Below are 17,779 nucleotides of genomic sequence, written 5' to 3' on the forward strand. Positions count from 1 at the left end.
GAGTGGGACTAGTACGGTAAGTGATGAAAGAAGTTCAAATGGTCAAAGAAGTCTCAAATATTTTCTACTGCACTTTTTATCCTCTTCACTGACTCTGCTCGTTTGGCGTCCTCTGGTGGGGGATCAAGCAAGAGCCATGTCCATTTACCCACCCACCCCCATGCAACCTTGGGGTTTGGAGGTCCCTGTCACTTCCCCTAGTGCCACCCCTGCCACCCTTGCTGAGTCTACCTCTCTGGATGCCTTGTGTCATGTATGGTCATCCTTGGGGCTGTCAGGTTCCCCCTTAAAGGAATGGCTTTTGGAAGTGCTGAAACTTGGAGCACTTCAGAACCGCACAGCTTCCTCCACAGGTGTTGGTCACGACCTCCCTCATGGCCTTTGGAATGGAGTTACTTTCAGCAGGTCTAGTGCCCCAAGCTGATGCTTCCTCCATAGCTCCTCTCCCATCGGAGGAGCTGCAGGCAGGTTCTCCTCCTGAGCTCCAGCATGCTCGCGATCTCCCCAAGGTGGGTGTGCAAGGTTAACTGGTCTAGCCCACCGAGTTTGCTCGGCACGTTGAGCGCACCCAGCAGGGAAACCTTGTGTTCCTCCACCCTATAGTTTTGGTCATCTTTCTCATCAGCATGAGAGGGCTTCCTCTCTTGAGTGGTCACCCCCCTCGAGTTCTTTTGCAACGAGTATATGACTCGTCACTGCCTCGTTCTAGCTTTTGGAGCACCCTGGTGATCATGGCAGCAGACTCCCAGCAGTCACAGCCCCCTTTTGCCATACCACCCTGGAACAGCGAGTCTGTGAGTCTCACGAATGCCAGATCATCCGGGGTCTTGACTTGCATATGTTCCTCTTCAGGGAAAGCGCAGGCTTGAGCTGATGTTCGTGGGCATTGGCACACATTCATAGACAGGCCAACCTTATATTACTCACTGCCTTCTGAGCGTGTGTGCCCTACATTTAGCACACAAAAGGTAACTTGCCAACCTTTTGCAAGTATTCTTGGAAGTGTTTGTGAGCCTGTTATCTATATTTCAGCTCGCGAACAAGTACTGCCTTCCATTAGAGCTAAGACTAGCACCCTGGTGCGTGCTCGCCATCCTTGCCCACACTGGGCTAGCAAGCAAGTTCCTGTACTTGATGGAGGTCTGCTCGCTTCTCTAGCAGCACCCAGGTATGCATGCATCCAACTTTGCATGCACCAAGTGAAGTTGGTTCTAGTGAACAACACCCTCATGAGCACTGCTCACCAAGAGCTGAGCTATTACTTCATTTGGAAAGGGCTTGCCATGGTTTGAGGAGCTTGTTAGTGCTCTTAAAGAGGCTGTTACTGGCCCTGCTCCAGCCCGATCATTAGGGGATAACATTTAACCCACTCAAATCCTCCTCTCTTTGTCAGGATCTCTTGCGAGTTCCAGCCCACCTTCGTATACTTGGCGTAGGAGTACTGCTCCTAAGGAACGCCTCCTCCATCCTCGTAGTATCCTTTGCCGATTCGTCACTTGTCTTGATACTAGCAGTATCTTGATGCTAAGGCTGGTCATGCCAAGCCTGATCCGCAATGGGAAAAACCACGCATTATTCCAGTTCAAGTGACAAAAAAACGAAGGAGACCAAGGCAGGAGACACTTCCTCTGGGGTATACCTTTCACCCTAGGACGAGCAAGGGTTTGAGGTCTTCTAGAGAGGTCTCAAATACGGACAACTACCGACTGTCGTTGGTTGAGTTCGTGAGTGGCAAACCATCTGTTCCACCCTTGGACCTAGTAGTTCTTCCTGTGGTCCCTTTGCAGGTTACAAAGTTGACAGTGGCTCCTCAGACTCATACAGTGATGATAGTTGTTTAGATAAACTTGTAGCATGGGAATTGAAGCTACTAATATATCCCACCAATGAAGATGCCACTTTAGCACAGAAATCTTTGCATACAAACTCTCCAGGTTATGTCAATTATAGACTTCATCTTAATGGAGAAACTTATTCATCCACCCATTTAGCAGTAATGAAGATATTTATCTTTGCAGTAATACTTGGTCAGGACTTCCAAAAACAGCATCAGAAAGTGACTATTGAATATGGTGGACCGAAACCAGAGCTATGGTGCTAACTCCTGTTTGTTGGCAGCTGCTGCTGTGGATGAGCCTTCTATCTTCCAGCATTTATCACCTAATTGTAAGTCTATTGTCAACGAACCAAGATACTAGTTGTCTTTTGGCCGAGGATGTTATTGAGGATAGCATATCTCCATGGAGAGCCCAGGTTGTGGTGGTTAAGGATCCCTTAAATCGCCATAAGAAAAGGATTTGTCGATTACTTGGAAAACCCAACTCTCAATGCAACTAAAACTATCAATTCTGTGCATACTACTAATATTCTTGGCCACTGTATGAGGAATGGTGTTATTAAATCTGACATGGAAAAACTCGGCCCCCTACAAGAAGTACCACCTCCCACTAGTCAGGGATCTTTAAAGAAGTCAATGGGTATGTTTGCTTATTAGGCTAAATGGATACAGAATTTTTCTGCTAAGAGTAAAGAAATTTCATTTAGAGGAAGAAGCTTTTTAGGCTTTTGAATTACTCAAATAGGAACTTGAAGGAGCAACACTACACTGGATGAAAATTTACTTTGTTCCAACACAGAGTACTTACCTAGAACTACTTTCTTAGGAGTTACTGGTAACTCTTTCCCAACCGACCAGAATTTTGTGTAGTTTACTCTATTCCCATTTTCTATGGGTGACCTCAGGCGGAGTGATACGCGCCCTGAGGCGACCCGGGGTCGGAGAGCGTGCTAGCTCAGGTCGTGCTCCTCAGTAAGTTTCTGGTCGCAACGTGATTCACATCTCGCCGCGCTTTCTCTTACCCAGTGCGACCCTTTGTGTCCCTGACCCTTTGTGTACACCACGTGGTACCTGTGTCCGTATCCTTACCCCTTTCCTCTGTGTTCCTGTGTCTCTTGGTGTGTTAGTGTTTCATTATGGAGCATCCCCACCGTTGCCCTGGGCCTGTGGCCGGTAAGTCTTGTGGGGCTTTCCTTTCGAAGCCCGAGGTTGACCCACACTCGTGTTGTTCGTCATGTAGGGGCAAGGTATGCTCCCCTACCGCCACGTGTTCGGAGTGCGAGTCCTGGGGCGAAATTCAGTGGGTCCTTTATTGAACAAGGAAGAAGAAGTCGGCCAAGAAATTGCCTAAGAAAGCTAACGCGTCTTCTGCTTTGGTGTCTCCAGATGCCTCGTCGGAACGTGGCTCCCTTCCATCTTCCCCTACCCAGAGTAGGGGACGAGGTAAATCCGTTGCGGGGAAGCGGCCCATTGTCCGTCCCCAAGAGTCTGAATTACCTGTGGGGGAAGCTGCTGATGTGATACAGGCATGTGTGGGGCCTGAGGGAGGTGCGGGAGTGTGTGTGGGATACGAGGTCCTGGTGCCCGCAGGTCCCGTCTCTACTGAAGACCCTATGTGGGGGAAGTCGGGTACTACCTCTTCCCCTGCATCTTGGGTATGTGTTTCAGGTACTTCGGCCGCCAGGGGGGGATGCTGAGAAAAGTAATTTGTCGAATTTGGACCCCGCCGTTTGGGATATCCCTAGAACACCCTGCAGGAAACCCTTCAGGCTAGAAGAAGAGTTTGACCATTGGCTCGCCTGGAAGAAGGTCCCTCGGTCCCCCCCCCCGGCGCCCTCGGCGATGCTCCCGCCCGTCTTCCTGCAGCCTGCGGCACCAGAAATTCGTCATGGAGTCCCCCCTGCGGAATTGGACGTCTCAGGTGGTTCGGCTGATTCCCTTTCCTCCTTGTCGTCTTCCTCTTCCGCGGATTCATTGTCATCGGAGGACGAAACCAGGTCCTCAAGGAGGAAACGCGAGAGGTCCCGGAAAAAGAAGTAGTCCCGCTCCCGTTCAAGACAGAATAAGGAGTCCAGACCATCTAAGGAGAAGGCTAAGAGGAGTAAGTAGAGGGAATGGGTGAACATCACAGTGCCCCGGAGTGAGCTGTTTAAGGTCACCACAGCCGCTGCCGCTTCCGGGTGGCTCCCTAGAGCCTCGTTCTCACCGTCTCGTCCCGCCTTCTCCTCCTACGGACCAGATCCCCACCAAGGGAGATTTTTCCAAGCTCCCCGTGATGCGCCTAAGTCGACGAAGGCCTCCGCTGCATCTACTCTGCAGAGGGAGGAGCTCCATCAGGTGGAAGGTGTAGCACCAGCCACGGGCTCCTTGGCTGACTTCATTAAGCTCCAAGGGCGCCCTACGGCCGGGGATATCCCCACAGATGCGAGAAAACCTGCAGGGCAAGGTAATCCCACGACAGATACCTTCGCCTCTGCGAGTCTGCCCATGACACGGGCAGGCCCGTCCAACGTTACCCCCCCCCCACCACCACCACTGTCACCGATGATACTCGTGCGGAGGGACTGATGATGGAGGCCCTGGTTGAGGGAGGAGAGTGCTCATCCGATGACATCTCCTATCAAAAGGTGTTGGCCCTCATAAGCCTTATGAGGGCCATGCCCACCACAGAACAGACCTGGCTCTCCGGACTTAGCAGGCTGGTGGAGAATCCAATACAACAAAAGCCCTCCTTAGCTCTACCCTTAGCTCCTGACGTAAAGCTGGGTATGGAGCATATAGACAAATTCTTGGACGGCCCGGCAGACGCCCCTAGGAGTCAAAGTGCCTCGAAGCTGCTCCCGGGACCAAGGGCGCAGAAGAGATTTTACGTGCCTGAAGGTCATCGGGGAGGACCCCGCGCAACGGAGACAGCCATCACCACGTTGAACCAGGGTGCCGCTGAAGACAGAGCATCCATGGCCCCGGTGTTTTTCCCCTTCAGAGACCTCCATGATGGAGGACATGGCCCAGGACTTGGTTTACGTGTCCTCCTGGTTAGACTGGTGGGCCTGCACGTTGGTAGGCTTTCAGTCTTCCCATGATCTGTCCCTACCAGAGAACCAAGCCTTATTGAGAGAGCTGATTAGCTCAGGGGGCAAAGCCCTTAAATTTTTATCTTACCAATCTCTCTCTCAGGCTACCAACTTGGTCCTGAGGAAGAGAGATACAGTTCTCAGCAAATTGGTGAGGAAACTCCCTGACCGGGAAGCGAGAAGGTTGAGAAATTCCTCGGTCTGGGACGAGGCAATCTTTCCCCTTAAGATAGTGGAAGAGACGATGGAAAGGGTGAGGAAGATGAAGGACGTGGGAGACCATAGGCCTCCCCCAATGAGACGCCCACCACACAGGAGACCCTCTGTGGACGCCCCTCACCCTTCCTGTTCATCCCCGGCCCAACCTAGAAGAGAGGCCTCTTCGGATCCCTGGCTGCAAGCAACTCTGACCCCGTAGAGGTACCACAGCACCTCAGTCAAACTTTAGACCGTCCTTCGGAAACTCAAGAAGAGGTCGGACTGGTCGCCCCTCCAGAAGGTGATAGGAGGCGAGGCCCCTACTCCTACAGGAGCCTCAAGTAGGGGGATGCCTCAAACACTCTTGGCAAGCATGGCGGGATTACGGTGCGGATCCCTGGACGATGACAATCCTGAGGGAAGGTTACAGACTACCCTTCTCAGCAGAACCAACCCCCCTAATATTCCAGCTCTTCAGGCAGAGTGGTTGATACCCAAGGACCCCTTGAAATGGGCGGCACTGCAGGAACAAGTGTCGTCCATGATCTCCAAGGGAGCGTTGGAACTAGTCGAAGATCCCGGCCCGGGGTTCTACAGCAGGCTCTTCCTGGCGGGGAAGGCGACAGGTGGGTGGAGGCCAGTAATAGACCTGTAGGCCCTCAACAAGTTTGTGGCGAAAACCGACTTCAAGATGGACACTGCAAAGACAGTGTTGGCCGCCTTGAGGAAAGGGGACTTCATGATATCCCTGGATCTCAAGAACGCCTACTTCCAAATCCCCGTTCACCCCTCCAGCAGGAAGTTTCTCTGGAAAAAGTGGGATACCAGAGTGCTACAATTCAAGACCCTTTGCTTTGGACTGTCGACGGCTCCTCAGGTGTTTACAAGAGTCTTCACGACGGTCTCCGTATGGGCACACGAGCAGGGCATCCGTCTGATCCGATACCTAGACGACTGGTTGCTTCTTTCGGCCTCAAAGGAAGAATTGAAGGAGCAGGGCGCGAAGTTGCTTCGTTTCTGCGAGGAGTTGGGCATCACAGTCAACTTAGAGAAGTCCCAACTGAGTCCCTCCACCAGGATGACCTACTTGGGGATGGTCCTGGACACCCGACTAGCGAGAGCCTTCCCCCTGGAGCAAGTTCTGCAACCCTTCCTGTTGGACCAACCCAGGAGGGCCAAGGATTGGCAGAGGCTGCTGGGCCACCTAGTGTCCTTAGAAAAGTTAGTGCCACAAGGGAGACTCAAACTCCGAGCTGTACAGTCGAACCTGAAGGAACACTGGACCCAAGGGAGAAATCCCCACAAGGTGGTTCCAGTCTCCCCAGAAGCGAAGGTAGTCTTGCAGTGGTTGCACGAGAGGGTGAACACCGAGAAGGGGATGCCCTTCGCACCCGACCTTCCGGAAGTCCTATTGTTTACTGATGCGTTGAAGGAAGGTTTGGGGGCTCACCTACTCGACAAATAGACAAAGGGAAAATGGTCGAGCGAAGAAGCAAAGCACCACATAAACGTTCTAGAGATGATGGCTGTGCTGAGGGCGAGTCAAGAATTCGTTCATCTCCTCCGGGGGAACACAGTGACGTTGATGTGCGACAACGCCACAGTAGTAGCCTATGTAAAGAAGAAAGGGGGTCTAAAGTCGAAAGAACTATGCGCGCTAGCGACAGAACTTCTAGAATGGGCTGCAGAAGAAGGGATCGAGTTCACAGCAAGGTTCATCCCGGGAAACAAGAACATCCTGGCAGACGGCCTCAGCAGAGTAGGCCAGGTAATAGGGTCAGAGTGGACTCAACACCCAAGGATAGCTCAGTCAGTCATACTGAAGTGGGGTTCCCCAGTAGTAGACCTTTTTCCACATGTCTGAACGCCCAGCTCCCCGTGTTCTGTTCTCCAGTCCCAGATCCGTCATCGGCGTTCGAGGACGCCTTCCAACACCCTTAGGACGGCCTTGATGTGTACGCCTTCCCCCCCTTTGGGTTGATACGACAAGTCCTCAACAGAGTAAGAACAACAACCAACCTTCAGATGACTTTGGTCGCGCCTTGGTGGCCGGAGAGGGAGTGGTTCGCAGACCTAAAAGAACTGGCCCTTCTTCCTCCTTGGCCGCTCCCGGACAGGCCAGACCTTCTACGTCAGCCCCACTTCCAAAGGTTTCACGAAAACCCTCGGTCCCTCCGCCTTCACGCGTGGAGGTTATCGAGCGGCTTCTGAAGAAAGATGGATACTCATCGAGGACCGCGGCGAAGATGTCGGGTTACTTAAGGCGTTCCTCTATCGCAGTCTACCAAGCGAAATGGGCAGTCTTCTTGAAATGGTGCGCTTCCCGGAATATCAAACCCTTGGGGGCCTCGATCCACGACGTGGCGGACTTCCTGGTGTATCTCAGAGACGATATGGGCTCTTCCATTCCAGCAATAAAAGGAGTACGGGCAGCATTAGGTCAAGTCTTCCTCCTTAAGGGCATTGACTTGGGAGCCTCCCGTCACATCTCGATGCTCATCAGGAGCTTTGAGCAGTCATGCCCCCCACAAGAAGTGAGGGTACCACAGTGGGACCTAGCTGTAGTACTCAAAGCCCTGTCAGAACCGCCCTTCGAGCCCCTCAATGACATCCTGGATAAGGAGCTCACCCTCAAAACAGTCTTCCTCTTAGCCCTGGCTTTGGCAAAGAGGGTTAGTGAGTTACACGGATTATCGTACGAGGTCCCACACTCAAAAGGGTGGCGTGAGGCTTCCTTTAAGTTCGTCCCTAACTTTGTGGCCAAAACACAGAACCCGGCCTGTTGGGACCCTCGGTTCGAGGGCTTTTCGGTCCCAGTGATCCCTCGGTCAGACAATCCTAAAGACTTACTCTTATGCCCGTCAGAGCAGTAAGAAAATACCTTGAAAGGACATCCAGACTCCGACCTGAGATCAAGAGTTTATTCGTCTCGACCGGTCGGGTGAAGAAACCAGTCTCCAAGAACTCAATCTCCTTCTGGTTGCGACAGGTGATCAAGAGAGCTTACGATGCTTCTAGAACCCCTCTCCCAGGCAGGCCAAGGCCCCATGATATTAGGGGTCTAAGCACCTCCCTAGCGTTTCAGAAGAACATGGCCGTGGGCCAAATCCTGAAAGCGGGTACCTGGTCCAGACAGTCCACTTTCACGGAGCATTACCTGAAGGACTGTTCTAGGAAATCCTTGGATGGGTTCGCCCTTGGCCCAGTCATTTCGGCCCTGCAAAAGATTTAAGGTCATGGCCCCAGGGAAACCGGGGGCGGTAAGCCAAGAGACACACGTTCATCCCTTACATTTCCCCTTATCATCCTTCCCCTGGCCCTTAATCCCCTGCGTGGGCGTGACTCAAGAGGCCCTGGCGGCCAGGATATACGTCTTCAGCAAGAAATACATCTCAGAATTATTGGTACAGAGGTAGGCCACTTAGACACTAAGTTAGTTTTTTGGGTAGTTTCCCCTATTTTCATTCAGTTTTCTAGTAGGGGTCATCGGAACTTAGTCTCCTATCTAGGTTCCTTTTTGCCCACTCGTGCTCCCAACCTTCGGACCCTAGTCCCTGCAGGACACTCCCACCTCCTAAAGTTTAAGTCTCCTAAGAAAGTAGTTCTAGGTAAGTACTCTTGTGTTGAAACAAATCACAAATTTTTAAGTAATTTGTATTTTTCCTAACATACTTACCTAGAACTACTTTCGGGTTATGGCCCGCCCATCCTTCCCCGAGGGTCCTGCAGGATTGAGGAGAACCCTTTTTTCGACGAAACTTACTGAGGAGCACGACCAGAGGTAGCACGCTCTCCGACCCCGGGTCGCCTCGGCGCGTATCACTCCGCCTTAGGTTACCCATAGAAAATGGGAATAGGGTAAACTACACAAAATTCTGGTCGGTTGGGAAAGAGTTACCAGTAACTCCAAAGAAAGTAGTTCTAGGTAAGTATGTTAAGAAAAATACAAATTACTTAAAAATTTGTGATTTTTGAGGTCGATTCTGATGCCTCGAAAGTAGCAGTCTCGGCAATACTGTACTCTACTCTTTCATGTCTAGGACTTTACAAGAAAGTGAAGTGCACTATCAGATCATAGAAAAGGAGGTCATGGGTATCGTGGAAGCTGTACGTAAGTGGAGTAATTTCCTTACTCGATAGCACTTTGATCTCGTTACAGACCATTGTTTGGTAGCCTTCATGTTCAATGACATGAAACGCACTAAAGTTGAGAAAAAGGAGATCCAGGAATGGCGGATGGAACTCGCAGCCTTCAGTTATGCAGTACATTATCGCCCCGTTAATGAGAATGTGGTTCCTTATGCCTTCATCCGAGCTTTTTGCGGTTCCGTGGTATCCACGTCATCTACCTTCATTGAACTTCATGGGAATCTGTGCCATCCAGGAGTGACTTACTTATTACACTTTATTAGATCAAAGAATCTTCCCTGTTTTACTGAGGACATTAAGGTCTATGGTTCCCACTGGATATACTGTATGCAGAGTTGAAACCAAAGTTCTACAAATTCCAAGAAAGAACGCTCATGAAGAGAGATTAAACCTTGACTTTAAGGGACCAGTTCTAACGGTCTCATGCAAATCCTATCTACTGTAGTTACAGTACTGTGGTTGATGAATATTCTCGTTTTCCTTTGTATTTTCCGTGTACAGTATGCAATAATTCTCACAGTCGACATATTTTTAGAAATAGTAATCAAAAGAGTTTTTATACAATTTTTACAGATTCCAATAGTATTTAACTTGCAATTAAACAAATAATGCAAGGCCATCATTTAGTGCAAGAGGTGCAGGACTGGTTAGTACTTCTGCAGTTTAGGAAGAATGTCAATGTTCAATTCTGTTGGGTCCCTGCCCATGTTGGGGTGGATGGAACTGAACGAGTAGATAAGGCAGCTAAGGAAGCTTCAGGGCTACTTAATCTATTCCCCTTAAGTATTCCTTACAAAGACCTTAAAAGCAAGATATGTTTTCTCTGTAAGAATAAGTGGCTGGCTCAATGGTCTGAACTGACACCAATACAAAACTGAAACAAATCCACCCTTCAGTGGATAAATGGTTATCTTGTAATTCTACAAGGAGGAGGGATGATATTTTAACTAGACTGTGTATTGGCCATATACATGAAACCCACAATTATTTAATGAAGACTGGTGAAGGAAGACAGGCCCTTCTTTGTAATACTTTCCAAGTGAAAATGAATATCAAACATATTTTAGTCAATTGTCCTGTTTTTAATCTTCAGAGGACTACACATTTGCTCCAGGACAAACCTTTAAGAGATATATCGGGGGAATTGTAATACCCTGAACTTGAAAAAGTTTATACAGAGGTTTGGTTTATATCATGAGCTTTAATTAATTTTATTGATTAACTTATTTAATCCTTTTAATCCCTCCTTATTTTGCATTTTGATATTATTGTATGAAAGTTGTGTGATTGCTTTTATAAGTTAAAATGATACCAAATGTTGTGACAGTACAGGTATGGTTGATTAATTTGCATTATACAGTCTTGAATGGCCTTTGATGCCCCAGTGCTAGGCTTAAGGCCTAAATTTTATATTCAATTCAGTTTAATCCAACATGAACACAACTACTGTGATCAAGTGTTTAGGACAAATATTTAGCCTGTGTGGGATACCTCGCTATATACATTCTTATCAAGGAACCTCATTCATGTCCAGGGAGCTCAAAATGTATCTCGCACAGAAGCGAGTTACAACAAGTCAAACTACCCCTTTTCACCCAATTGGTAATGGACATGTGGAGCTGCCCAATATTACTGTATGGAAGGCAATCCAGCTGGTACTCAGGTCCTGAAATCTTCCCGATAAGTACAGGTTTTTAGTACTCACTTATGTGATACATTCTCTTTTGTCGACAAAAACTAATGTCACACCCATGAATGCTTTTTTTGATATCCGCGCCGCTCATCCTCTGGGAGTTCTCTGCTTTCGTGGCTTTTGTCGTCAGGACCGGTATTATTGAGGAGGTTTATGAGAACAAGCAAAAATGAACCCCTGGTGGATAAAGTTGAACTATTAGATGCTAGCCCAACATATGCTGACATTAGACATTCCAGCGGACTAGAGTCAACAGTTTCCTTAAGTGACTTGGCCCCATGCCCCAGGGACTATTCTGTTGCTGAAAATCAAGAATTACCTTCTGTTCCATTGTCACTAGAGGCAGCACAATCTGTATCACCAGTGTCACCCACAACCCTTCAAGAGTTTCCTTAGGGTATGGAATTTCACCCAGAAGCTGAGATTGGAAGAGAGGCTGCATCGCCTCCAGTATGGAGATCAACCCGGATGTCAAGGTCTCCGAACCAATACAAATGGGATTAATTACTTATGAAGTGATGGAAGCAATTTTGTATCTTGTGGGGAAGAATGTTAGGAAATTGTTTTGTCCATTTGCTCTTTCATACCTTGTTCTGAATCGTTTGTCTGGTGATATTTTCATACTTTGTTTTCTTACCTGATGGAGGGACAGTCAGAGCAATGTACCAAGTAATTGTATAGCGATTGCTTGCCCTTACAGTAGTTCCATCTCTCTAGTTTCTGCTCCTATTGTAGCTACGCTAGATATGCTATTTGGGGTTTACGCATTATTAAGAGAGCGCCATAGCACAGATGCACGATTGCAAGCCACAATGCAGCTGCTCAAGGGATGTCTTGCAATTGATTGTGCACACTTTCAACTGTTCGTGATCAGTCACACACCCTCTTACCTGGTTGCTCTTCTTTCACCTGCCTGTTAGGTCTCTCTTTCATGGGAGTACCACTTCTAACCCTCTCATTTGTTCCATATGAATACAACCCAAGAGAAGAACACAAGTTAGATAGTGAAAAGAATGCAAATGACTCCTACAAGAAATACAAACATGAGTAGAGTACTCAGGGTTGTATAGTTAAGAGGAATGCAAGTACAGTACAGATAGTTGTCGACTTACACAGAGAATGGGACCGAAAGACACATCATAAGTCTATTTTGACGTATGTCAAACTGAAAAAGTGAAGTTTCCGTAGATTTATTATGCGTCATGAACCTTCGGGTGAGCATAGCAGTGAGTTCTTTCACCCCAGGTTTCCAAACCCAGGAAGAAGTGTCTTCCTAAGGACCTCCCCCTTAGCTCCTCAGGAGCCCGTGACCCCCGTGGCTTAGCGCCTTATTCACTATAATGCACCAAGCCATGAGAGGAGTTGTTCCTGCTCCCAGTCCTTAGGTGACACACCTAGGATCCCTTTATTGCCTCCTATCGTCCCAGGTTCTTTCCTCTGACCCTAGGAGGAGTATGGAAAATTTCGCGCATGGGTGTCCTTCTGGCATGGGGAAACAGTCATCCCCTGTAAAAGACCTCTTGAGGAGATTAGGCAAGAACTTCAGGGTAGCCCCCTGCAGTTCAAGACGCCACAGGCCAGACCAAAGGGGAAGAGGAAAAGGATTCATCCTTCGCCCCCCAAGGAGGATACGGTTACTTCCTATGGAGACTCCTTCCGTCCCTCACCAGTCGAGATAGTGTCTAAGGAGGCACGACCTGCGACTGGACGGGACTCGCCCCATATGGCAGCGGACTTACATTCCACCTGTAAGCCAACGGAGCCCTCTAGGCCTCGTGGGAGGGAACTGAAGGATTTGTTCACCATCCCCAAATCCTCGGCCAGGCTTCCTTCCTCACTGCCTCTCAGGCAGCCGGAAGCGAGCACCTCCTCGGCAGTCTCCCTATTCCCAGTCTATGTAGTTGACGACTTCAACCCATTCCGGGCTCCTATGGATGAGAGCTCGAACGTGGAAGCGCAGAGCGATCTCAAGGATGACACTCCGCCAGCAGCCACTAGCCCTAAGCTTATGGAGGATGAGAGGAAGGATTCGACGTTTAATGCCCATTACATGCGGAAATTGACCCACAGGTCCCTAGATACTTTTTGCGAGGGCCTGTACTAGTAACACAGTAGGTGGTATTGCTTCTTCGGCTCCTTTGCAGAGGACCTTAGTAAGCGGATTGAGGATGGAAGTTACGTGTTAGTCTGGGACGAAAGTGAAGATTGACTGGCCCTTTCCTTTTCATTTCTGTCTTCTCATATGTTGGGGCACAGCATTGGAAGCCCTGCCAGCTAGAATCGATTTGTCTGCTGGTAAGTCCCACCTTACTGGTAGCTTTTCTATGACATGGTATAGAAGGGTCATTCCACACACTCCTTTGGGGGTAGCGTGTGTTAACGATGCAAACACGTTACTTTTCATATGCCACATGGTGTGAACCAAGCAAACCCATTGGATACTACTGCTGCTTGGTTGGAACCAGGCAAACTCACTAGTATATTAATGCCTTAGTGTTTAGGAATCCCAGGATTAGTTCCCGTCTAATGACGAGTTTCCTATGTAAAAGATAGTTTGTTTTTGTGCCAGAACAAATGAAAAATTTTTAGGTAATCCATTTTCTCCTAACTATACAAACCTGAGTGCTTTACTCATACTTCCTGCCTTCACCAACCGTCGTAGAAAGTCCCAGGTGGAATCAAAGTAACTACTCTGGGAGCAAGCAGGGGATCTGCTTCCAGCCGGTAACCACTGGCCAACGACCTACATTTTGTTATAAAATTTTTACTGCCCTATTCCATCTTCGCTGTCCAACTACCTACACCTCTTTATAAAATTTTAACAGCTCTACGAGGATAAGTCAAAAAGTTCCAGGAAAAATAGAATATACTCTTTATTTAAAGAGATTCCAACATCATTTTTCTACTTATCTACCATCTAACTGTATACACTTTTTTAAGGTGCTTTTTGTAACTCTGCAACCCTTCTCTATAGAAATTTGGGGCCTTTCCAGTAAACCATGTTGAAACTGCATGTTTATCAGCATCCAGAGATTTAAAGTGGACTCCTCTTAAGTGTTTCTTTACTTTTGGGAACAGGGAAAAATCTGAAGGACTGTAGGGAGGATGTGGAAGAATTTCCCATCAAAATCTAGGACTTCTCTTGCAATCCTTGATTAATGTGCAGGTGCATAATCATGAAGGAACAAAATTCTGGGGTGCAACTTCCCTAGACGTTTTTTAACCAATGCAGTCTTCAGTTTTTGCAAACTCCCTTTGGAGTAGTTCCTGGTGATTGTTTTTTGTCCTTCAAGGAAATCAATCAAAATTACTCCTTTGGAGTCCCAAAACACTGTTGCCATAACCTTCTGAGCAGATCTCACCATTTTGAACTTCACTGGTGCAGCTGGACTTCTTGGTAACCATTGCTTTGATTGAAGTTTTCTTTCTGGGTCATATTGATGTATCGAAGTTTGATCTCCAGTAACAATCTGGTAAAAAAAAACTCTTGATTCATTTGATTTAATGTTTGTTAAAACTGCCAGAGAGCGTTCAGCTTTTTGATGCAACCGGTCTTTGCGCAACGCTTTTGGGAGCCAATGTGCTGAGAGTTTACTCAAACCAAGATTTTCATTTAGAATTGTAAAAGCTGAACCATAGGAGATCCCAGTTTCATTAGCTATCATATCAATAGTAATCTGACAATCTTCATTCACTAGATTCTGCACCAAAGCCACGGTTCTTTCATTTATTGCAGTCGATGGTCGTCCATTTCTTGGGTCGTCTTTGAGGTCCCCCCAACCAATCATCCAATCATAAACATCTGATTTAGATGGAGAAAAATCTCCATAAACTAGTTGCAAAGCTTCAATAATATTTCTTGGTTTCTAATCAAGCTTGGTCAAGCACTTGATGTTAGCTCTGATCTTAAAATTTTGATTTTCCATGGGCTCAATGTTACTTTTCTGAAGCAGACGTCAATACCACGGTAGCATGAGGATGACTGAGGTAATTAGTGTATATGGATCACTACATCACAATTAAGTGTTTACCAAGTAATTGGGTTGTTTCATTCCTGTGTAAATACATCATTCAACAATTTTCATGGAACTTTTTGACTTACGCTCGTATTCCATCTTCGCTGTTATCACCAACCAACTACCTACACCTCATAAAATTTTAACTGCTGTATTCCATCTTCACTGCTATCACCAACCAACTGGTACCTACACCTCTTTATAAAATTTTAACTGACTTATTCCATCTTTGTTTTTATCACCAACCAACTACCTACACTTCGTTATAACCCTTTAACTGCTGTATTCCCTCTTTGTTGTTATGACCAGCCAACTACCTACACCTCGTTATAAAATTTTAGCTGCCGTATTCCATCTTTGCTGTTATAGTAATGCCTCAAGATGAAAAATTAATTCTTTCTGGAGTGGCTTCCTAATCTGTTCCAAACCCTATAAAAACACCACATTAAGTTTTATAATAAAGATACGGTATAACCACAATGAATACTGTACAGCCAAATACATTTGAATCATTCAATACCTAACTGTTAATACCTGTAAATTAAGTAATTATTAAAATATAATGCAATAATAAATGGAAAATACTACATACAGTACAATATTGTACATATACAAAATTTACAATACTGTACCATATGCACTGCACTATTATAGTAACCCTTACTATAGAGAGATACATTTTCTATTATATATAAACAACCTGTTTTCTTCAACTGAAATCGGATTTTTAATGAGTGACCATTATATTCTCAGCCTTGCTGGCAAATCTCTTATCATGAAACATTTTTCACAATGTAAGTTGGAAAAAGCTTTGCATCTCATTTCTTAGCGTGAAAATTTCGTAAGCAGAAGCTTTTGTATCGAGAAGTATCACTGTATCATTCTCGTATGTAAAGGACTCAGATTTGTATATGTAGTTAGGAAAAATACGCATCACCTCATAATGTCATTTTAAGTTTTCAGCCTTGCTGGCAAATCTCTTTTCATGAAACATTTTTCACAATATGAGTTGGAAAAAGCTTTGCATCTCATTTCGTAGCGGGAAAATTTCATGAGCAGAAACTTTTGTATCGAGAGGTATCACCGTATCATTCTCGTATGTAAAGGACTCGGGTTTGTATAAGTAGTTAGGAAAAATACGCATTACCTTATAATGTCATTTTAAGTTCTGAAATACTGTACTATTGTAACTTGGTATATTTTTCCTTTTCAGGTGTAAATTTTTCGCACTATCCTGATGGTACTCAGCTCATAGTTGTAGATCCCAATCCTCACTTTGTTAAATATTACAACGAAAATAGGAAGAAATTCCCAAACATTGCATCAGAAGAGATAATTGTAACGTCAGGTAATGTACTGTAAATCTTTTTTGTTCTTACATGATTACAAACCATCCTTTAATGCGAGTATGATTTTGAGCTGGAAACTCTGCTGTCAATATTTAAAACGAGATATTGGTAGTTACTGGTGAGTAGTAGGGGAAGAGCCAACCCTCTGCCAGCTCACGGAGATGCCACTTTGACTTCAGCCGCCGAGTGGTACAGATATATTCTTAGTCAACCAACTTGAGTTACGGTATTATTTGCTATTTTTTTGTTCTATCTTTTCAGATTGCTTATGTGTGTGCCTGTTTGTGTAGAAATTGTACTCTGTCATCCCTTTGTGAGGATCGTAGGAAGTAGTCGACCTCCCAGTGATAGGAGTTCGGCAGGAAGAGGAAAAAGAAAACCAAGCTAGATTCTTTTCCTTAGAGTTCTACCATAATGAAATCTTCTTTCTCCTCTTGTAACTCAGGCTTCTGATCCTTTTCTCTAACCTTCAGCAGGGAATTTATAAAGATAGAAGACAACGATAATTTAACCTTGTAGCAAGACCAGAGTGAGATGACAGTGTCTGCTTCTCTTAGAAGAGCAGATATCTCTTCTCCTTATGGTCACTCAGATAAAACTGTCTTTTCAGATGATACTGCTAGTGACGGTGACCTAAATACGTTATAGCTGTCCTTAGGGCTGGAAGGTATACCTTGCAGAAAGAGATTTCTTGAAGCTCTATCTTTATCCAAAGCAAAGACGATGCCATGGAAGCTGCTTTGTCTACCATACCTGCAGAGGAAGCCCTTGGGTCTCTCCACTCAGGATTATCATCTCTTGCAAGAATAGCTACAAAGCTGTCCTCACCTTTAGAGGTGTCTTCGGCTTCAAAGAAGTGCTCATCCCCTCTTTCTCCTACAAGCCCCTTACAGGCTACACTTTCGTTGAATACACCGTCTCCTAACTTAGAACAGCTTTACAGAACAAAGAGGAAAGTTTCTCTCGAGCAGGACATAGATGTCGCTGCCTCACCAAAGGATACTTGTTCCCTCGTGTCAGGAGGTTTATTATTATTCCCTCAAAGGAAGATTCTATTCAAAAAAGAGGAAAAAAATTTTCCTACGGGAAACTAGAATGTCTTAGTGCACAATGCCCTATGCGCTCACCCGCTTATTCTTATGAGTGGTCTCCGACTGTCTCTCTCTCTCGCTTGTGCCTGAGAGTGTGCGCCCCCTGTGACGCGCACAATTGCAGCTAGCTCACGCTCTTCAGTGAAACTTACTCCTCATTGCGCATGTTCTCATGATTTTAAGCACTATTCAGCTTGTTATGCTCTCCTAGTTAGAGCTCACCTCATAGCATATTCGCTTCTGTGCATCAGTGCTACCTGGAGGTTGATCAATCTCCTGTTCACGCAGGCTCTCCAGTGAGAGAGTGCTCTTCTATTCGCGTGCAAATACCCACTTTAGTTTTTGCTTGCCACTACCTTAGTGCTATGTCTT

The 17,779-nt window shown here is 46.4% G+C and overlaps 1 protein-coding gene across 1 annotated transcript in view; it reads left to right on the forward strand.

The window, feature by feature from the left end:
* LOC137630580 (thiol S-methyltransferase TMT1A-like) overlaps positions 1 to 17,779 on the forward strand; it is a 69,164-nt gene that overhangs the window by 22,110 nt on the left and 29,275 nt on the right. Inside the window, exon 3 of the mRNA XM_068362143.1 lies at positions 16,181 to 16,315. Coding sequence (XP_068218244.1) covers positions 16,181 to 16,315 — 135 coding nt within the window. The remainder of the gene's footprint in view (positions 1 to 16,180; positions 16,316 to 17,779) is intronic.

The sequence above is a fragment of the Palaemon carinicauda genome, chromosome 38 (assembly GCF_036898095.1).
Source record: "Palaemon carinicauda isolate YSFRI2023 chromosome 38, ASM3689809v2, whole genome shotgun sequence".
NCBI classification, from domain to species: domain Eukaryota; kingdom Metazoa; phylum Arthropoda; class Malacostraca; order Decapoda; family Palaemonidae; genus Palaemon; species Palaemon carinicauda.